The 22,879-nt window shown below is 36.5% G+C and overlaps 2 protein-coding genes and 1 pseudogene across 2 annotated transcripts; 1 reads left to right on the forward strand and 2 right to left on the reverse strand.

Annotated features, from left to right (window-relative positions):
- Positions 1-215: 215 nt before the first annotated feature.
- LOC122044957 (14-3-3 protein 9-like) lies at positions 216-3,385 on the reverse strand. Its single transcript, XM_042604988.1, has 7 exons — positions 3,224-3,385; positions 2,847-3,153; positions 2,680-2,767; positions 1,859-1,968; positions 1,632-1,780; positions 945-1,003; positions 216-515 (listed from the first exon to the last, which is right to left on the reverse strand). Exons 1-7 carry the CDS (start codon positions 3,294-3,296, stop codon positions 513-515), a joined length of 789 nt encoding a protein of 262 aa, XP_042460922.1. The 5' UTR covers positions 3,297-3,385; the 3' UTR covers positions 216-512.
- A 1,789-nt stretch (positions 3,386-5,174) lies between these two features.
- Positions 5,175-12,730, reverse strand: LOC122044958 (annotated as a pseudogene).
- Positions 12,731-16,082: 3,352 nt separating this feature from the next.
- On the forward strand, positions 16,083-19,003 carry LOC122044959. Its single transcript, XM_042604989.1, has 4 exons — positions 16,083-17,551; positions 17,642-18,505; positions 18,593-18,703; positions 18,793-19,003. Exons 1-3 carry the CDS (start codon positions 16,334-16,336, stop codon positions 18,629-18,631), a joined length of 2,121 nt encoding a protein of 706 aa, XP_042460923.1. The 5' UTR covers positions 16,083-16,333; the 3' UTR covers positions 18,632-18,703; positions 18,793-19,003.
- Positions 19,004-22,879: the final 3,876 nt, after the last annotated feature.

The following is a 22,879-nucleotide window of genomic DNA, read 5'->3' on the forward strand; positions in this document are numbered from 1 at the left end:
GAACCAATTAAAGTCATAACATCCACAAAACCATAGACTCCTTCGGGTCTTTGCATATCATGTACAGATAAATAGGATGAAAACGCTTCTTATGAGACCGAACAACAAAAAACCTAAAACGAAAGCAATTAATTTAAAAGCTGCCATATTACACCACTAAAAATCTACGGATTTTGAATTAATGAAGAGAAATGGAAGGAATTAAGGACTGTAGAAAAGGGCTTCCAATGCATTCTCACTTGCATTACTTGACACATTATTACAAAAAAAAAAAAAAAAAAAAAGAGAGAGAGAGAGAGAGAGAGAACACGAAACAATAACTGACAATTTAAAAAATAAACAAATAAAACCACTGGCATCAGGCGTTCAAGTAATGGCAGGCTTTAACTTCCGAGTTGACATAAATTCCCTAAATAATGACAGAAAAAAAAAAACTAAAACCATTAGCAACAAATGATAATGATGGTCTTGGGACATCCTCACGTCATGTTTGTTCAAGTACCGCTTAGCCTTCACTGCAAATTGCATCCAGAAACCATAGTTTAGATTATGGAATAAGCAGTTATAACCTTCATCGATGTCAAAATCAAGGCTCTAGAAACATAAAGGAATTGCATCCACAAAGAATTTGGATCCCAGTAACCATAATTCAAGAAAGCCATACATTAGACACTATGGCAAAAGCTGTTTAGCATCCATCAATCTCCCACTCAAACTCGGGGGAAAAAAATGGAGATATGGCCCACGGAGTTGCATCCCCAAGGAATTGCAACCCTAGTCACCACAATCCAGTGAAAACTTGCATCAAACCAAGCACACTGTGTTTTGCATGAAATAAGACAGGCAACTCCATTCTATCTCATGAAGAACGTTCCCACATTTGCCAGAACAAATGAAGTGCATTAGATGTATGTAAAACAAAGTCATCGTATATAGAAACCAACCTCTGCATCTTCAACTGCAGCAGTCTTCCCGCTGTTCTCCTTCACACCATCTTCAGTCACTGCACAAATCATGAGAAAAACATTAAACATTTTAGACCACTCAGACAATTAATCGATCAAAACATTTGTCCAAACACTCGTGCAGAAAATAAATTGTGGGCTTAAATAAGATTTTCTAGTCCAGAATAGAACCCTCTGCACCTGCATTATTATTCCAGGGGAAAATAAATTCAAGAGGAAACTGATAGAAATATATATTCAAGGAAATTGTAATAGCCACTAGCACAGCACATGTATAAACAGAAATAAAAGGAACACTGACCATTTTCTACAGATAAATAACAAGTAAATCATTATCGCTTCATCCTTCTACAGATAAATACTAAAAGATAATGAAGATGCTAACTGAAAAAGATATTTTCTAGGTTGCTGTATTAATGTTACACATCATGCAGATAAGCATAGAAAATAGAGTTGCGAAAACAGCAAACAAGGTATCATAATGAAACTCATCTACTAATCTTTGTATTATATATCAATGTGGGTTAAAGTTCAATTGCTAGACAGCATGTAATCTTCTTTTCAAAAAAAAATGGCAGAGACATAAATAAAAGTAGCTTATATATCCAGTTATTCTCTTTCAGATGCATGGAAGAACATTATTCTACACATTCTATCAACTGTTACCTCCATCTTCGGGGATGTCAGAAGTCCATAAGGTAAGATTATCTCTTAATAATTGCATGATCAAGGTACTATCTTTGTATGATTCTTCACTCAGTGTGTCAAGTTCAGAAATAGCCTCATCAAAAGCTTGTTTTGCAAGATGACAAGCTCTGCAGTTTGATAACAAGTACGAAGGAAATCAGATGATGAGCTTATATCTAAAAAAATATTATTCTAATGAACATTACCGTTCAGGTGAATTCATGATCTCATAATAGAAAACGGAGAAATTTAAAGCCAATCCCAATCGAATCGGATGAGTAGGAGTAAGATCTGCCTCAGCTACTTTCGTAGCAGCCTAAGGAGTCAATATTAAAGAAATATCAAATTCACTAGGTAAACAAAAAGAAACTGAAATAGAGAATTATAGTAAGTTTGAGATTATAACAAAAAAAGATGAAGTGATAAATCTCATAATACATAAATATCCTTGCAAACTACAGTGAGATCATAATGTCATGTTACATCATATACGATAGTTCAGACTTTGGTTATGACAAGATACAAGGAAAATTTAGTAAAGGGTCAGACATCAAATTGTGAAGAAGCAAAAATCAAGCGAGGACTTCACTTATATGTAAATGAGGGATGCCCATTTCTTCTCATTTGTGGTTTGCCTCAGGTAATTATGAAAGAACTTGTAAATCCAAAATCCGGATTAAGCTTCTCATAATGCTCCACCCACAACAATGGATGCAAACTTCAAATTCTAACCATAACAAAAACTGGTGTCAACTAACTGAAATAGATTACAATTTATCATTAAAGCCCTATAGTGAAAAGAAACAGGTAGTCACGCTTCAAGAAAACCTAATAAATAATAGACCTTGGCCATTATCTCCATACATCCTCAATAATATCAATAACAAAAATACCAAGTCCCCACGGGGTGCCTAGTTGGCTAGAGGGTGATAGCTTTGCTCAATTCCTAATGGGAGAAATTTCTATTAGATATTAATCTAATATGTGACAAATATTATAGAAAAGGGAGAAAAAAAGAAAAATCTACCTCATACGCCTTGAAAGACTGCTCTGCCGCTTCCTTTTTATCGTCGGCAGCTTTGAATTCTGCCAGGTAACGATAATAATCTGCCTTCCTGTGACAGAATGGGAAAAAGTTTGATAACCCTAAAAGATCCGTTCAATAGCATCACGGTGGATCTTAATAAAACTCACATCTTGTGGTAGAAGACAGACGATTCGCCAGCCGACGCAGAGGGGATGAGGTGTTCATCGAGCAGGGCAATAATATCGGTACAAATGTTAAAAAGCTCCGACTCCACCTTCTGTCGGTACTCCTTGATGTTCCTGACATGACTCTCGTTCCCCTTCGCCTCTTCCTTCTGCTCGATCGATGAGAGAATCCTCCAGGAAGCCCTCCTGGCGCCGACCACATTCTTGTACCCCACCGAGAGCAGGTTCCGCTCCTCCACGGTGAGATCCACGCCGAGATTCGCCACCTTCTTCATAGCGTCCAGCATCTCTGCAGCGCCAACAGAGGTCGGATGATCGAAGAAAACATGAACCCTAGCGTTCTGTATCGGAAAACGTACCATCGTAGCGCTCGGCTTGCTCGGCGAGCTTGGCTACGAACACGAAGTTCTCGCGCTCCTGCTGCGACGCCATTGCCGATCCAAAGCTCTTCTCCTCCGCGATCGAACTTCCCGTGACGTGGGGCAATAAATGAAGACTCGCAGCGGTTGCGGAGCCATTTATCATTTTATGTTAATCATTTAACTAACAAATGTCAAAAATAGGTATTCAATTAGCGGTGGGAAAAAAAAGTTGGCGATGACCTGTTTCGATCCGACTTTTAATTCATCTATAAAATATATCAAATATAAATTATTAAATGTTGTATTTTAAATTTTTTGTATAATTTTAAAATAATTAAATGTGCTTATCCAACGATTCCACTACGTAATCAACATATATATATATATATTATTTTTTTATATATAAATATGTATAATTTAATAAAATTACGTTTTATATTATTTTATAGTTTTAACACGTAATTTATGGCTGGCTTGTTGCAGTGACTTAAATTTTTTTTTAACAAATAATTAAGTGATTTTTTGGCATGTTAAGTGGGATTGACTCGAACAGATTTATTTAATTTCTTGCATACCGATTGCATCAGAGATATATATATATATATATATACTTTCAAGAATGATGCAGGTCAATCAAAATTTTAAATTGTTATAATTTTTAAGTTGGGATTCAGAATCAGATTATATTGATGGTCACGTATGTTAATTTTAAAATCTATATTTGTCACAAAGGATCCATCATAATCAAATTTCAAATTCCAATTCTACTATTTAAGTATTTTCAGAATATCTTTGTTATTTTTAGTATTTTATATTTTATGTTATTCAAGATAATTTTATTATTTATGAATCCTGGTTTGTGCGTTCTATTCTATTAATTTTAATTTTTTGTTAAGAAATTTATTTTTTTAGAAATATTTTTTTCTCTATAAAATTATAATTAAGGTTCTTAATTTAAAAAAAATTCTTTCTTAGTCTTAGGATTTATAATTTATATAAGAGTAAATCTTGCTGGTCAGAATCTGGTCAGCTAAAAATCTCTATCTCCAAATTAAAATGCATGCATGGACATGCATATAATTAATATGAAATTACTAAAATACCTATGTATATGCATGCATGCATATATTCTAGCTGACTAGATTCTGACCATTTAGCAACTATAATTTAGTTAAACACATATTTAGCTATGAGTCTTAGGAACTATAATTTATATAAACGCATATTTAAGTACACGAGGAATTAATTATTAATACAATTTCCTATTTTCTTAGGTATTATTAGATTTGTCTTCGTACTTTCTCCCCTAAGTACCCTTTTCGTCTTGTCTGTCAGCATGACAAACTGCAACCAAAAGAACGCCGTCCGATCAAAATCATCAAAAATAGGATGTCAAAAATAGACTTGATCTGACGATCCAATCTGAGTTAATTTGAAAAAAAAAAAAAATAAGTTCATATTGAGTATTTTTGGACTCAGGTGAGATCAGATTGGAACATTTTTAATTTGAAGATTTTTAGATTAAATTTGGTTAGATTCGGATTGACTCAAATATAAAGTTTAGTGAATTTTTTTTAGATTAAATTAAATTTTATTTTAAAAATTAAGATATTTTTATATATATTAATATTAATGTTAGTATGATAATAATAAAATATTGAGATAAATATAAAAAATTATGAGAAAAATAGTAAATATATATATATATATATATATATAAAATCATTTTGAATTGACTTTTTTTTTTCTTGAATGGTCAAGTTCGGATTGGTCAGATTTAGGGATTTTAAGTTAAATTTGATTCGGATAGGATTCATATTGAGTTTTTTTTTAAAAAAAAATAAAAAAAAAATCAACTCTCATGATTCAAACCCGACCTACCCGAATTAACAGCCTGAATCAAAGATTTTAACAAGTGCAGATGTTTAGATTCATGCAAAATAAAAACACAAGAAACATACATATCCATAGATAAGGGTTTATTTTTTGTCTGGTTCAATTACTAATAAGAATCAGGCAACGATGCCGAAAAGTATTGTCTTCGACAAACACACCAAAAGGAAAAGTTTGCACTAGTATATAATTAATCAAGTTCATAAATTTAATCAACCAGTGTTTTGCATTCCTGCAGCAATACCCTTCATGGTCAAAATGAGAGTATCCTCCAGTCCAGGGGCGTACTCGCTGCTGGGGTTGAGCCTCACCAACTCGGCAGCAGGTTTGTTAGACTCTGTGATCTCCTTCGACAGATGAGGCCCGACATGGACATTGTAGGAGGGGTCCCTGATCCTCTTCAAGGTGTAAGCTTGGCAAGCATTCAGCGTTTTGATATACGCGTGACGCAGACGTAACCGTTGCTTCAAGTATGGGTCGCCTTCCAATAGATCTTTGTGACCAGCCACCTACGAAAAGAGAACCAAGGTGATGGGAATATTGTAAAGTCTTTAAAAGTATTGGAGGGAAACTAGCTCGGTTTCTTTTGGGGTGTCATTAAACCCTGAAGTAATCCAAATGCTAATGCTGGGAAAAAGTAATAAAAATGTTCAGAGTATATTAACAAACTAATGGAATCAATATATTGTTTTTGTTGTATCTCAATAATCAGTTTGGAGTTCTTAATTAAAAGTTGATGAAAAAACAATATAGATCTCACCTGAAGAAGAAGACATTTTGTTTCTTCATAGTTGGCTTTGAGTTGCTCACCAAATTTCCACAGATCCTCAGAAACCAACAATTTATCATATAAAGCAGCTATTCCAGGGTCTCCCTTGGCAAAAACCATCTCGACCAAATCAATGGTCACCCTGAAAAATGGCCATTCATTGTACATTTGTTGGAGAGTTTGAAAATTATTGATATCCTTTTGCAAGACATGCTTGAATGCAGCACCAAAACCAAGCCACACTGGTAGATGGAACTGTGTTTGTGTCCATGCAAATATCCAAGGAATTGCACGAAGTGATTCGATGCCCCCGCTGGGTTTTCGTTTCGATGGCCGGCTTCCGATATTCATCCTCCCATACTCCAGTTCAGGTGTAGCCTGTCAATGTAACCACAATTGCATTAAGGAGAGGTGAAAAGAGAAGAGAGCATTATCCAAAAGATTGACTGGTTGACGGCACATTCCATTTAGGTGACGATGGTAGAAGTTGATAGGATAAATGGCTGATTTCGCTGATAAGGTGTTATAAAATTTACTGTTTACCATTCTCGACACAACACCACCCTGATAAAGATATGATGTGCCAAACAACTAGATCCATCAAACACATCCCACTTCTAGAAATTAATGTGTCAGACACCTAGATCGACTCCACATCACATACTTGTCGAGAAGACTGGACAATGAAGTTAACATGTATGAGCGACTTATGTTGCAACTAACCTAAATTTTCCTAAACTAGAATAAATACTCAAATAAGAGAGTTAGGAAACTCACTAGCCGGAAATACTCAACAAAACGCGGTTCCCCGAAGACAATAGATCGATATGCCTGTGTAGCAACAACAGCCATTTCATCCATCAATGCACGCCATTCTGGCTTTGGGGGAATAGGGGGATGCATTCCATGTTCAAGTGTAGCAGATGTGAAACGTTGGAGTGTTCTGAAGCACAAATGTTCCTCCCCAAAGGACTGCTCAATTACTTCACCTTGAACAGTTACTCGAAGAGATCCATGAATTGTATCTGGTGGCTGAGATAGGATAGCCAGATGAGCAGGACCACCACCTCTTCCAACAGTTCCACCTCGACCATGAAACATGGTCAGTTTTACTCCATACTTGTTGGCAACTTTTATAAGCTCCTCTTGGGCTTTATATAACTGCCACGCTGCAGAAAATCGACCGGCATCCTTCCCTGAATCTGAATATCCAATCATGACTTCTTGCTTCCCGTTAATCCTATTTCTGTACCAATCTATAGAGAAAAGTCTGGCCAAAGCTGCGGGAGCAGCCTCAAGATCTGCAAGCTTTTCAAACAATGGAACTACTCTCAATGGATTTTTTTCACATGGCACTCACGCTGCAACAGCTCAACAGCCAAGACATCAGATGGAGCAGTTGCCATTGATATGATATAAGCCCCGAAGTTGTCAGAAGGAAGTTCTGCTATGACATGGAATGTGTCTAGAACATCAGCAACTTCATCTGTCATTGGTAGGTCAGGACCAAACAAAGGGCGTTTCCCATTAAGTTCAGATAAAAGCCATTCTTGACGTTGCTCCTCAGACCAGTCACGGTAGGATCCAATTCCCAAGTGTTTGGTAATAGAATCAACAACATCACTGTGCCTGTCAGATTCTTGCCTAATATCAAGTCTAACAAGAGACAGGCCAAAGGTTGATACTTGGCGTAAAAAGTCAAGAAGGCTCCCATCTGCAATAGGTCTATCACCACAGTCACAGAGGGATCGATAGCAGAGTTCAAGAGGCTCCAGAAACTACAACAAAGGCAGCACAAATAGTTATAACCTCTATGGAATCCATCAGATGTGGAATAACATAAAAGAGATATTAAAACAACCCTTTGTAACATGGATAGAGATGCATACCTGTTCAACATTTGTGAAAGTCACTTCCTCAGGAATATCAGAATATCCATTTGAAAGTAAATGACGAGAGCGTTCACGTGTGTTGTATAGCTTATCTCTCACGTCACTAAGTATAACACGGTAAGGCTCACTCGGAGGAACTTGCTTCCAGAATTCTGTTAAATAATAAATATGAAGCAAACAATGAATACATAAAGCTTTCATGAACATAAATTTGAAAATATCACACTACAAATAGTACAACTTGCTAACTTACAATTTCAAAACATAATGTAGGATTTTTGTCAGATTTTCCTATAACAGAAGCAGACTAATAAAATACCAAGAAAGATAAGCTTAGAAGATGGTGATAGATGATATAAAATTCATTTGCATAATATTAACAAAAAAAACATTTACATAATTGTAATTAAATTGACAAAAAAATTAATGAAAAAATAGCACCTATGTAATGCTTTGCATCTTTTCTTGAAGATTGGTGTTGAATGTCAGCTCGTACTCGAAGTTCAGTATTGCAGCGCCACATAGACAACTACAAGAAAATATGTCATTTCTTCATACAAGAACATTGCAAAAGAAAGAACGACAAACTACAATAAGAAGACCATGTAATACCTCAAACATCAGATCTTCAATTTGTGAGTAGTACAAGTTTGCAGCCATCATTCTGGCCAGCAAGCACACGTCTCTTGTTACTTCTGGAGTAACTCTCGGGTTTCCTAATGTATAAGTTTGTAAGAACAATGAACAATCTACTGTATTCCATTTCCCGTCTCAGGAAATGTGCAAATCAACTACATTTACATCAAAATAATAGCAAAATCAAAATGGGCCTATTTGGAATCATATATACCATCACGATCACCACCCATCCAAGAGGAAAATTGAATAAGTGGGTGCATTATAGGGCACACACTCGTCTATTCCAATGTTTTTCAGTGCTGTGTCAACACGTCGCAAAAATTTAGGAACACCTTTCCATATGGTTTCATGGAAATAGCTCATTCCAGCACGCATTTCATCTTGAGGGGTCGGTGGAGTTCTTCGGATTTCATCTGTTCTAAAGGCAGCTTGAATCTACAAGTCAACAAATCAAAGGTACAATGATGATATTAAAAAATATTATAGGAATGTTGTAATAAATACTAGAGAATTTTAGAGAAGATATGAAACCTTAGGCAAGGCATTTCGCTAATCAGACTACATTGTAGGATTGTTGAGCTAGTTTAAACATTTTTGTTAGCATGATTTAGATATTTTGTAAATTTAATATAGACTGATTGACTATACTATTAGTCTTTAAGCACAAATTGGTTCCTGATCGTATCCTGTTCTTAAGCTATTAGTCTTTAACTTTATTCCATTCAAGTAGCATGTTTCAATAGGAAAAACTAATGAGTACTTTTTCATATTTACTAGTGAAGTATTTTACTGATGGGTTTTTTTTTTACCCTTGTTCCTCCATGAGATTTCCCAAGTAAATTTGGTGTGTTTGAATTTTATTTTTATGCTACAATATTGTGCAACTAACTGCTAGGACATCGTCGTATCCATTAGACACGCTTAAATTAAATCTGTAGCATCCCAACAAGCGATTTCAGAGCAAGATAAAGCAGGATCACAGATGATGATCAGGATACAGGGGCAAATATGATGAAGTTGGATTCTACCAACTATGACATGAAGAACTTACTCACGATGGATATGTTGTATTTGAAAGGCTAGGCAGAACCTATAGATCTAAAAGGTGCGAAGCCAGATGACAAAGAGTGATGCAAATTGATAGTGGGCTAATAGGGTAGCTTGTGTTTCAATACCAATTAGCTAGTGCTCAGATTGGAAGATCAGATTTCTATGTAATGTCTAATCATTTTATGCTGTAAGACAAACTAGTTGCTTCGAGAATGAAAGCCATAATTTTTAGCTGATAAAATTAAAGAAATAAAAAGCAATAGGATGTGCAAAAGATCAATTGCAATTTGCAATAAACAATAAAAACACAACTATGAAAAAGCAAGATTAGAAGACTGAGGATATTTCCGTTCCAAGCTGATTTAGCAATATGTTTGTTTCCAACAATGTAAGAAAAAAAAATGGAGAATGTAATAGTACGTCAGGGTCTTCAATGCATATGCAACATAAAATGAATTACAAAAGTTGTGAGCCAAGCATTGACCACAGAGAGGATGAACCTCCAGAGGGTCAATTATTGGCTATTGCATATATTACAAATGTTCATTGGTCAATATCTTCTGATGGTGAGATCTTCATTTACCACATTATCAAGGATGGGAACGATGAAGAGATGCAGAGGCAAGAAAGTTCTCAACCTCAGTCTAAAGGAAAATTGAATAATGGAAGTCATTTTGATGAAACAATGCATGTAGATTAAAAGAACTTATGCTCATAAGGAAATAATATTTCACGCTAAAATATAGTGTAAATTGTAGGTGCATCTCCTGTTGTCCAAGGGAATGCATCAAGGGTAAATTGCATGTACACATTTAGTTTATTGCTATTACATGTTTGAAGGTTGAGCTTCATTCGCAGAACCTTCTCGCATGTCGATTAGCAAAAAAAACAAAATATTACACCCGTGTCAATAGGCATAGAACAAAATTTAAAACCATGGTTTGATGGAATATCACTAAATGTTTCATTTTTTTAATAAGAAACACCCTTGTTAAAAAGATGATATAGTTGATTTTTAAAGAGGAAACTCATTCTTACATAATTATCAACCTGATTCCATGCAAAAAAAAAAAAAAAATCCTTTTTCCTATTTTCTGTATACTAGAAATATCAATGGTAACAAAACATTAAACAAGCTGGTGACTTGGGTTGTTAAATTAAAAATTCTCTATACACAGGTTTACGTTATTCTCTATTCTCTAATTCAATATTGAAAAGATCATAAAATCAACCATGTAGCTTCCAGCTCTATGAAAAACTTCAAGGATCTAAAAAAGATGCTCGTTCATAGTAAAGTGAAGTATGTGGGAGAGTTACCTCTCTCTGAAGAGCCTCATCAAGCTCCTGCTTATCATCAGGAGTGATGTCTTTCGCATTCAACTGAGTTAAACAATTCCTTATCCTGAAGAAAACATTGATCATATGTAAGAAAAGTGTTGCTTTCGTCCTTTACTCTAGCAGGTGCCAACTTCATTACATTTATAGCTACTTGCTGTTATTAAACAAGAATAACACACCAGGAATGGTAAAGACAAGAAATTTCTAAGATTTAAAGATACAACTATCCATTCATTTGGATGTTAGATAGTGCAAGAATCGAATAATATTATGAAGTATGTTCTGAAAGATTTACAATGTTAGTCCTTTTCCTACTAAAATTAAAATGTCTTTGACATGTGCAGCAAATATTTGCCAGTTTTAACTATGACAGCTTGTGCAACTAGAAAACATGCCAGTGATGCAGGATCTCATTGTGAACTTTAGGATATTTTTGTAGGAAAGAAGAGGAAAGGTACAACGATATTTAGCCCCCAAAAAAAAAGAAGAAATTGTTACAAAATCCTTTCCCATATTTATATAATTAAGTCCACAAATTGACAACACTAAATAATGCATCTAAACTAGACAATCTAAGAAGAAAAATGACATAGTTGCTTGGAATTCTGGCAAGTAGATTATAGTTGGCAGTTATTGACAAACCTTCCATGCTTTTGAAGCAAAGATCTTCTGACTGACTGTGTTGGATGTGCAGTTAAGACTAGATCAACTGTCTGATTTTTCAAAGCATCAAATACCTCTTCTTTCGACTTATTCAACTGCACTACAAGGCGCTTTAGTGTTTCCTCTATGTCTGATTCAGTTATTGCAGAATTTTCATCAACAAAATCTCCCTTTTTGAGCTTTATCCTTCTATGATGGGCAATCTGGACCTCCTCAGCCAGATTTGCCAAGTTAAGCATGTGGGAGAATGATTTTGTAACCACGATGGTATCACCCGCATCCAAACTAGTCAGCGCCTTTCCCAGTTCCTCTAGCTTCTGAGGTTCATGCTTTTCTTCATATTCAGCAGAAAGTTCATATAAATCTTGAACCTGAAAAGGAAAAGGCAATAACATGTTAAAGCAAGGATTTGAATGTTCTAGCTCACATAGATGGAGAAGCAAAGCTTTCTTTTACTATTAGTGAAACATCAACTTGCTTCGCCAGATTTGAAACAAAAAAAAAAAAGATCAAATATGAAATAACCAAACCAAACAGCAAATTTGATAGAATATGATCGGTTAGGTAATAATATGAATCTTTGTAAAAAACATTGCATCACTAACCCCGCTTAGGATTCTCAGTAAATCCTTCACCATTCACCTCGGAACTTATTCAGTGGTTCCCTAGCTAGGGAAGCTAAAATGACTACAACCAGAGCAAGAAACGAACATCATTCGGTTCCTCTTTAAAAAAAACCCTGAATGGATCAACATAAGAATCACCGAACACGATGTAAAATTCAAATTATTTACCACCCACTTCGACCGACCAATAAGTCCTTCAAAAGAAAAAAAAAAGAGAGAGAGTAGATTTTCCTCCTATTTTGTACATTACATCCAAACAAACCGCACACATCGAAACAAACAAGTAGAGCGAGCATACCGTCTCTCTGATTCCCTCGCCGTGGAGATCTTGAAGGACGTCGAGGAAGCGATCCAAGAGAAGTGCGTCGTACTCGACCAACTTATCATCCTCGGAGACTTTCGCCGGAGCCAGAAGCCTCATGTGGGCATCAATGGATGCCATCTTCTCCAGCTTCGTCATCGCCACCAGCCGATCTATGCACACCTCCCTCTCGATCTCCACGAAGCTAGCAAACAACGAGGCGAATAGGAAAACCTGCTTCTGGAGAAGTCGGCGAAGAGGAACAAGGGAAGCGGCGATCCGCTGCCAGTCGCAGTGAAGGAGGGTTTTAATTTATAGAGAAGAAAGAAGATCACTGATAGAGGAATCTCCGGGAATAAACCTTTTCTTCACTGTTTAATGACGTCATTAAAATACAATAATTTAAATTATAAAATGTCACTTTCTTATTAGGATGCCCAACAAACCGAACTATCCAAACAAAAAATATTTATCACGTTACCAATTTAATTTTGAATACTACGTAAAAAAAAATATTGGTTTTAAATTAATTTTAAGCATATGAAAAATAAATGGAATCCCTACAAATTTATCATCTGTTCTAGAAGCATCGTTGGTTGTCAATTTCATATTTTCAAAGATATTTATTTTTTAATAATAAATTTAGAAGACAAAATTTAATTTTCTTCTTTTTGCCAACGTTCAACTAACTTACTGAATTGGATAGGTTTCTTTATTGTTTAAATCTTAAATAGCGTGCAATCTCAAATGTGCAATTTGTCACCCCGATGGCGCATTTTCAAACATTTGAATAAATAATTAACAATGAAAAAGAAATAATTAAGAGCAAAATTAATTAACAATGAGAAACAATTAGCAGCAGTTATTGAGCTAGAAATCTTAGCAGACAATCTAGAAAACTTCTTGTTTTTTTTTATTATCACTATGTTGTTTTCATGCATGTTGATATAGTGATAAGGGTGGACCCCAAAAACTAGGTCAAGGTCGGGGACATCAGCTGATGAGACGATCACCAATCAGAGTAGGGACTAGGGACAGATGGATGATCGGGCCTTGAGCGGTTGATTGGACCTTGGATGGCCAATCGAGCCTTAGGGTGCAATAAGTAGTGGTAACCCGGCCAACCGAGCCTTCCGATCGCCAATCGGACCTATAGATCGATTGGACATATCATGCCTTTGATGCAAATGAAAAGACTGAGTGAAGACTGAATCACTCATCACATTCTGCAAGGTTGATCGGGCAATCCGAATGATCGATCGGGCCATTGTGGGCCCCATGCCCCAACTATTTCGTACTCTCTTTTTGAAAATTTACATCACGAATGATAGAAGTAATCCTACAAGTAAATTGTGCTTTCGAAGTTTTCAATTAATCAAATCATAGAGATTTGAAGATTCACTTTAGGAAATGTGTCAAAGTTATTATATGATACGTTCTTTTTTAGGAGTACTTTGGAATACGTGTATAAATATAATAGTGATACTATAAAAATGATCGTCATCTACATACGCACATTGCTACCGTCTTTTCATCATTTTCTTCTATCACTGACTTAAGTATCAGAGAGTCAACGTCGGGAATTCCTTCCCTACCCTGTCACTAACGCTCTCTATATTATGCGGAGTCTTCTTTTGATCAATAATAAAGTCACATTCTTAATTAATCATTTTCATCATTTTCGAACAGAATTACATGTAATACATCAAAACTTTGCAACCCATGTTTTTTTACTAGTTAATTAAGCATTATACTCAATTGGGAGTTTATTGTAAATCACTTCCTTTCAATTTTTATTGCAAAAATTGTTTTTTTTTTCTTATGAGAAAAAAAAATCAAGAAATAAGTAGATTGGTTGTTGAATTCTGTTGTCTAATCGAGCAACAAGGTCCCATCAAAGACAACCAGAATCATTAATTATCAACGGTGATCAGTCACCTGTTTCTCTTGCCGATAACCGTCAAAGCGATCTCAGCAGTCAACGCTCAGAATAATTCTCACTTCACTTTGACGCCGAGATCCACGTGATGGGCTAGAAATTCTAATATTTTTGTGAAAAATAATTAAATGATGTAATCAGATTTAATCTAAATTTAAAAAAAAGGGAGAATACACTCTCCAATCATAACTTAAATTTATAGGTAGTCCCGTATTATAAAAATTAATTTACTTAATTATTTTTTTATATTATTTAGATATAAAAAATAAAAATATATATAATTCTTTATATTAAATTATAATCTAATATATTTTCTATTAGAATTGATTTTTTAATTTCATGAAAAATATATTAGATTTTTTTTAAATAATATTCAATTGAATAAAAAATATATTAAATTTTTTTAAATAATACTAAATTTATATAATAATGTTTATATGAGAAAGTTGAAGTAAATGAAACTTTATATATCTGGAATGGAAATAAATTTTTTTTTTTACACAATGACTCTATACAAAGTTAAAATTGTGATTGAGGATTTTTTTCCATCCCACAAAATTTTTTTTTTTTTGCCCAAATTAAATCAAAAAGCCCTCCTAATAAATAGTCTAGAAATTTAATATTATATTACGCATCCCATGTGAGAACTTAACATCCCTCTATTGGTACCAAAAGGTAGAATCTGTCTTCCCAACAATCTCACAGTCAACTCCATGGTGGCAAAAATGTGAATACGCTCATCCCAGCACTCCATCAACCCGTCTCAGGGACAACATGGAGGAGATAAATCACGGACGACTACTAGCTTTTGGAATAGTGACTAACACATAAGGGAGACATTCATCTCGGCTTTATCAAGATTTAAACCCCAGACCTCATGGTAACAACACCTCATGCGCTAGCCACTAGACCCATAAAACTGTATGGGTAAACTTTTTATAGTGATCGACACCACCGTCGAAACAACTCCTTATCAGAAACCCCTGAAGGGATTTTTGGGTGAACGGTACCACTTAATTGATAAGAGTCTGCGCAGGGGTGTTCGAACCTAGCACCTCAGTCAAAGGGTACAACGTCATAACCAAAGCACCCCTGGTTCGGTTGTCACACAGTCAACTTCATGATAATCTCAATTAGCCTCATTGACTATCCCTGGGGTGATCAGCCCGGCCCCACGGAAGTTTCCCACCGATCACCAGGGTAAATCGGGAAGCGCACGCGGCAGCCAACCCAGACGCCCAGCATCCTTTGATTGCGCTCCCCATTTGGAGGAAAATTCCTACAAATACATCATAACTGAAGATCGAACCACGAGTGTCTGGATGATAATCTGAATATTCTACCACGATATCATACCCCGGGATCACACGGTCAACTCCATGAGCATATATGAGAAACTAAATTGAGAAGTTATAATTAATCAGTGACAACTTAACATCTCTCTTGCACAGTAAACCGGCTCGCAAAGAGACCCATCACCAACCTCGATAAATCGCCCCCAACAAATAATAATTATAATTAATTAATTAATCACACCTGATCCAACGATTAATATTCTTCGTGAAAGCATAACCTTGCTTAAATTATTATCTTTTATGGAAAATCTGCCCCTCTTTTATACCTCGGGAAGGCTTCCCATATGCCATATCATTGGTACCCATGTGGATGGTAAGAAAGGAGTAAGTAAATTGGGTCATTAACTCGGCATTGTTCTCTCTGCCACTTTATTCGGTAAAGTCCCACGGAGGGAGGACACTCGTAGCTCTCTTCGCTAAATGCATCTCTTAGCTTCCGTCGCAGACAATTCTTCGTTTTCTTTTCGTTCTTCCTCTTTCTCGATTCTCGAACGATTCCGTTCTCACTTTCCGCCTCGCAAGTTGAGATTTTTAATCCGCGATCCTTTTGATTCCCGCAAAGGTTTGTTTATCCTCTTCTTTTTTGGGGGATGATTTGATGTTCGTGGGATTGGAATCTCGGGTGGCGATGGACGCGCGGAGATGTTGAAGCATTCGATGGAGGACAAGCAGATCGACCTCGAAGCGCCGCTGCTCTCGGTGCGGAGATTCTCGGCGGGGCCTGCGGCTTCTCCGACGGAGGAGGGCGAGGGGCGTCCTCCGCCGCCGAGGAGGGCGTCTCTGCCGTTCTATAAGTCGGATTTGAAGTCGGGCCCGGTGCGCGTCCCCGGCGTCGTTCCCTTCGTATGGGAGCAGACGCCGGGGTTGCCCAAGACCGCGGCGGGATCCGATGCGATTGGCGATGGGAAGATGATGAAGGCCCCCAAGCCTCCGCCTGGAAGGATCGTCCACAACGGAAAGTGCGGAAACTCGTCGCGGGCTGACGTGGCTCTGGTTTTGAAGGTCGGCAGTAGTGTACGAACTCGTAAAGCTGTGACCTTCGCGCCCGATGCTGGAACTGCCAAATCCTACGAGTCTCTTGAGGTTGTTCCTAAAATTGTTGCGGAAGAGAAGGTAGAGAGGACCGAGAAAGAAGAGAAAGCAGAAACGGCGAATAGGATTGAGATGCCAAGGAAGGCAGAGATTACGAAGAAGGTAGAGAATGAAGAGAAGATTGAGAAAACTGATCAGAAGGTAGAGAAGAAGCCAGAAAAGCTGCCCGTCTCAGTCGCGGAGACTCGTGATGAAGACGACGACGAAGAAGACGACGCCTTCTCCGATGCGCTTGATACACTATCGCGATCGGAGTCATTCTTCATGAATTGCAGTGTCAGTGGCATCAGCGGAAACACAAATGCGGCCAAGCTCTCGGACAGCTTCCCGAAGGATCCCGAAGCCAGGGATTTCATGATAGAGAGGTTTTTGCCCGCTGCACAGGCAATGGCTACCGACTCTCCACACTATACCTTAAAGAAAGCAGCTGTACCTCCACGAGAGGGTACGAAACTTCTTGAGAGGGCTGCAGTTACTGATCCTGCAAGGAAGCCAGCTCCTATTCCCCTCCAGAAAAGTTATACTTACCTTGAACAGTATGCAAAGGAATTGGAGGAAGAGGATAGCTACGATGAAGATGATGAAGATAACTATGATGATGCTGGCCATTTTCCATCTAAAGGTTGCGGATTGCTTCCTAAATTCTGTCTTCTAAATCCAATCCCAGGGGTGAAAGTTCGAGGAGGACGCTTGTCTCTGTCAAGGGGAAAAACTGCAAGTCCTCAGAACAAGAATGCATATCCATTATCTCTTGCTCGCGTTGAAGAGGTAAAGTATCGGCAATAGTATCTGTTCTTGGTTGTTTTTTTCCCCTTTGGCCTGTTATTGAATTGCCTTTTCTTGAAATTTCTTGTTTAGCTCTCATGGGAAGCTGTTTATAGAAAAAAATTAGGTCAGGAATATTCCCCCCTGACCGAAGCGATAAGTAAATCGAGGAGTGAATCTGATTCCCTTACAGCTGATTGTTCATCTGCATTTGCTAATTCAGCCACTGGAGGTACAACCCCTGATAAAAATGATGGACATCCATTAGGTGTTCATGAAAGGCAGGATTCTGTTGGAATTCTAAGCAGAGAAAGCAATTGTAGCAAGATTGACAGTTTTGAGGCCGGCGAGCAAAGCATCAACAGCTGCAGGAAAATAAATCATAGCAGCGGAATGGGCTCCGAATCCATGAGCCCTTCGCTGGACAAAACTCTTTGTGTAGATCCAGAGCATAGGCCAGGATCTTCAGAGTCAAAGGCTAGTTCCTTCAATACTGTCAATGATACTAGAAGTATGATGAGTTCTTGTGAGATTAGTATAGATCGTTGGAGTAGAGAAAGTATATTTGCTGGAGCTAATGAAAAAAAAGTATTGCAACCAGAAGTCTCTAAAGTTTCTGAGCCCATTTCACCCTTCTCTTCAGAAAAATTGAACAATGGGAATATGAATGTTGATAGTAACAAAAATTGTGGAAATGATAGTGAGCCACTGCATTTGAAGAGCAACACTAATCCTTTGTTGTCACTTCTGCCTCCACCATTGCCAAAATCACCATCAGAGTCTTGGCTTTCTAGGACTTTGCCTTCTGTCTCTTCAAAAAATTCCTCTCCGCAGTCGTTATTAGGCATTCGACTTCAGAATAGGAGACAAGCTGTGGAAAAATCCTCTAATGACATGGAACAAGAAATAAAAACGAAGCCTTCAAAACCACGACGTCGTCAAATTCAATTTGCTGAGGTATCCCTTCTTAAAATAAAAAAATAGGTATGATGAATTATGGATTTCGTATGTTCTTTAATCCATTTAAACTTCATATCCTTCTAGGTACTGGCAAAACCTGAATCACAAATATCAGAAATTTGAGGTGTAAATTTTCTTTTCTTCTGCCATCGCACTATATCTTGCGACTACAGAGGATAGAGAAGGCAATACAATGTAAGTGTGTGTGTTTTTCAATTATATAACTTATATAACTTGGATGCTACTTTCCTATCATTCAGGGTACTCAACTACTGTATTTATAGGTGCTTTGGCCTCATGGTGATTCTGCTGGCAATCTCAAATCATTTTCCTCATTAGTTTCTATATTATGTTGTATGTAACTTGAGTTAGCACTTAGATGAAAATATTTGATTCTTGTAAATTATAAATTGTTCGACAGGATGACTAGACACATTGTCTCAACCACATGTCAATCAAATAAATTTGCAGTAATCTGCATGCTGTATTAGTTCATTTGTGATTCTGATTCCCAACAAGTGTATACATTCAACTCAAAAATGTAATATGATACTTTGCCATTAGTTCTTTATGCATCTATAAATTATTTCATTGATCTATGCATTAATATCTTTTTACCTGCAGGATAAACAATTTTCTTAATTATAAGTTATTGGTGAGTGCAAAATCGATTTAGCTAGCTAGTAGTACACTTTGTCAATTGTTTAGCTGGTCTTTCTTGCTAATCATAATTCATGAACAATTCTAGGTGTCATAATCTCGCATAATCCACATAACTGGGTATTTTTATCTCAATAACAAGATGCTGCATTATGTAGGCATCTTATATCGGTACCCTTGATCCAAGTAGAAACAAAGAATCTGATGATAGTTGGAGTAAATTGGTAAACTGGACAGCCTAACATGTAATATCCTGTGCACTTCTCCTTCTCTGTCTGAAGCATAAAGCTGAACCCAAGAATTTGTTGTTCTCTTCTTGGTGTTTCCTAAATGGAGTCAGTTTGCATTCTTTTCTGTGACATGCATGCTCTCTAGGGGTCTGAATACTAGTCACCTGATTTACAGATATATATATATGCATTCAAAATAGAACAATTTTTTTCCTAACTGATAACCAAATGAAGATTGAGGTTTTACCTTGTGCAGCTACTTTCTGATGGGAGTAACAAAAGATGCATTTGGATCTGTTTAAGTTTATGTGATCTTAACCCTCTGCTAAACTCATTCCCTCCAACAATATGTTCTATGGGATGATTCTTTCCTCTTCTAGTTTAACAATAATCTCAAGTTCTTCAACCTTTACAACCCAACAAGATTTATATCTCTAGATTAATGGAACTTGCTTTGTGTATGTTGTCTAAATATTCATTTTGGTTGTTCCACATCCCACTCTGCTAAAGCTTTAATAATTGAGGTTACTTAGTGTATTAGGATTTAGCGGCCACACCCACATGTTGGTTAGCAATATAATTAGACCAATTGACTGGATTCAAAGTTGTTTTCAGAGTTTGGTACAAGTCCAATCACAATTGTTCTTCGGAATTAAAATACTCTATACCCATATTTGCTGGTCAAATGAAGCCATCTCATTGTTGAGGTGTTTGGTAACTAATGCCTAACCTTGTTTAGTGACGAATCTTAGACATGCACCTTGGTTTTCTTCAAATAATTTTTTTAAATGCTGCTTTTTTCTCACTGATATAGTGTCATGAACAAGTAACCATTAGTAGACGTGTAATCGAGTCGAGTCAAATTCTTGAATGTTTGAGTTTAACTCGTTTATAATCGAGCCGAACTCGAGATTTATTTAATGAATATATCCATGATTCATGAACTTATTTAAAATTTTATTATGCCTAAACGAGCTTAATAAATATAAATTATAAATTAAATATTCATTAGAAATTAAATTATATATTTTAAAAAATATATAATATTCTCATTATAGAATCTTCAATTATATGTATTGCAATAATAGTGATACTTAAATTCTTCTCATGACTATCAAGGTTTAGCTCCTCATATACATTGTCTTTATAACTATCTTGTCGTTGTTTAGTGAGTGCTTCTACTTTTATTGATGGTGGAGGTTGTAACCTTTGTAAGAAATGAATTGATTTTGTCATAGTATCGAAATATTGAATCAACGGATGCTGGGCACGTGGTGCTCCCCGGCTGTTGACGTGGATCTTCGGCTAGTCGTACGAAGCTCCGACGAACTTGCACAGAAGTCGAGCCGGGAAGGGGTTCCCGGCGGCGACCCTCCGACGCTCAAGTCAGGCAAGCAAGCAACGAAAAAAGTGGCTCCAAAGGTGATGAACGCGTACCTCTGGCGAAGGATGAGGGCCTTTATATAGGGCAGCGGAGAAGCAAGTGTACACATACCGAGGTGTACACGTGTCCATGACCCATACCCCAGTAAGGGCTTGTCAGTGAACTTACCTGACCTATACTGCTACAGTCCAGGCATATCCTCGATGGGACAGCGGAACCCCTGTCATAAGATTTGGAGTATGGCCTACATGTGGAACATACCCGCTGTCAGGAAAAGATGTACCTTGTCCTTTTCCCCTTTGCTCCCGATCTAGCGTCTGACCGGCCAGCTTCCGCGACATCCGGCCGGACGTATACGGCGGTTTACTGGGAGATTCTCAATCACGTGCTATGTGGAGACTATTAGCGTATGCTTCCTTATAGCTTTGGCCAAGCGTGTCATCCGCTCGGCCCTGTGATCTTGTCCACTGAGCGCCGGAACCCTGACTTTCGACAAGGCGCCTTTAACCATTAACCACACCGGGCGACCGACCGGCCGGCCGGTCGGACCCACACCTCTCCGGCCGGACACCTGTCACTTTGACTTCCACGTGGCGTTGACTTTCACCGAACGAGGGTCCCCTGTTCTTACAACCGGATCAGTATCCCTTCTACTTATTGACACTTTCTCGCATTTCATCTTCATTGATATCATATTCTTCCTTTGAATCTTCATTGATATCATATTTACTTTCTGTTTTCTTTCTTCCATCATCAAACTCTGAGGATGCAGACTTTTGTTTCAAACCGTGTGAGAGTTACCGAACATGCGTCAATGCACGCGTGTAAATGGCACAATGATGAAGGTAGATCAGAATTCATAACTATTATCATCAAAATAGTTAATAGAAATTAAAGATAATTATGCGTATGCAACTCTCAGAGTTGTGAATTCATTTATTTATTCAAAATTAATATTGAAAAAATATTTAAAAATATTTTAGATAAATAAAATATTTTTTAAAGAAAGGAAGAATAAAAAGTAGGAGTTTGTTCTAGGAGTTCCTGAAATATTTTAATGAAAGTAAAAAATGTAGGATAAGAGTACAAATCAAGAAATCTATGAATTTTTAAAGTGATTAACAGATTTATTTACCTATGTAAAATTGCATAGGTAAGAAGACAAGAAGTGATCCAACATTGCATTCCTCTCTGGGCGTACCACAATTTGAATTCAAAAACTTAGGAATACATTTCCAAATTTTGCAACATATTTCTTTACAATAAAAGGCAAACATCTATTCAACATATATAAGTTTAAAGGGGTGCAAAAGCATGATTTTAAAAAAGAAGAATTATATGTGAAAAATGTGCCACTTAGCTTTTTTTATATGATCAAGAAGTTTCACTATTTATCTCTGAAATAGGAAGAATTACATTTCATTCTTTGAAAACAGAATACTCTATAGAGATCGCAAATATAAAAAAATACTGAAGAAAGTTTTTTTTTTTCAAGTAATGGATAAAAATCATGAAAAGTGGCATAGATTTAATATATTATACTTATATGTTTTACTTCCGTATAATTTGCCTATACAAGCGTGAATCTACTAGTAAAGGAGATTTGAATATTTCTAATGATTCTCCGAGCCTTCATAGGTGAGGATAAGGTAAACTGATTCTTTTCTTGAAATATAATTTGATTAGTAATATACGTAAATGGATTGAGCTAGGTTGTAGATTACATTGGGGGAATCTTATTGTTTACATGCTTCATATTTGAATATCTTATTGGGAGGTAGTTGCTAACTGTTCTTTTATGAATGCCTTGTAGTTGTAGGAGTTTAAAGACAGAATGTGAGATAATTCTTACAAAAGAAATATACATGGTAGTTTAGTTATTGACTATTACTTGCTCAAAGAAAACATTCTTATATTTTTGTTGTTTTTTATTTATTTTTTTTACTTGAAATTGCTTTGTAGTTTCTTTATGCTATTTCTTTAAGTACTTTAAAGAATAAGGGTGCGAATATATTAAAAATTTTGATATATCAGATACATTATACTGAAATATATCTAATTATATCAAAAAATTAGTATACCTAAAATTTTGATACA

The sequence above is a fragment of the Zingiber officinale genome, chromosome 2B (genome assembly GCF_018446385.1).
Source record: "Zingiber officinale cultivar Zhangliang chromosome 2B, Zo_v1.1, whole genome shotgun sequence".
In the NCBI taxonomy this organism is placed as follows: domain Eukaryota; kingdom Viridiplantae; phylum Streptophyta; class Magnoliopsida; order Zingiberales; family Zingiberaceae; genus Zingiber; species Zingiber officinale.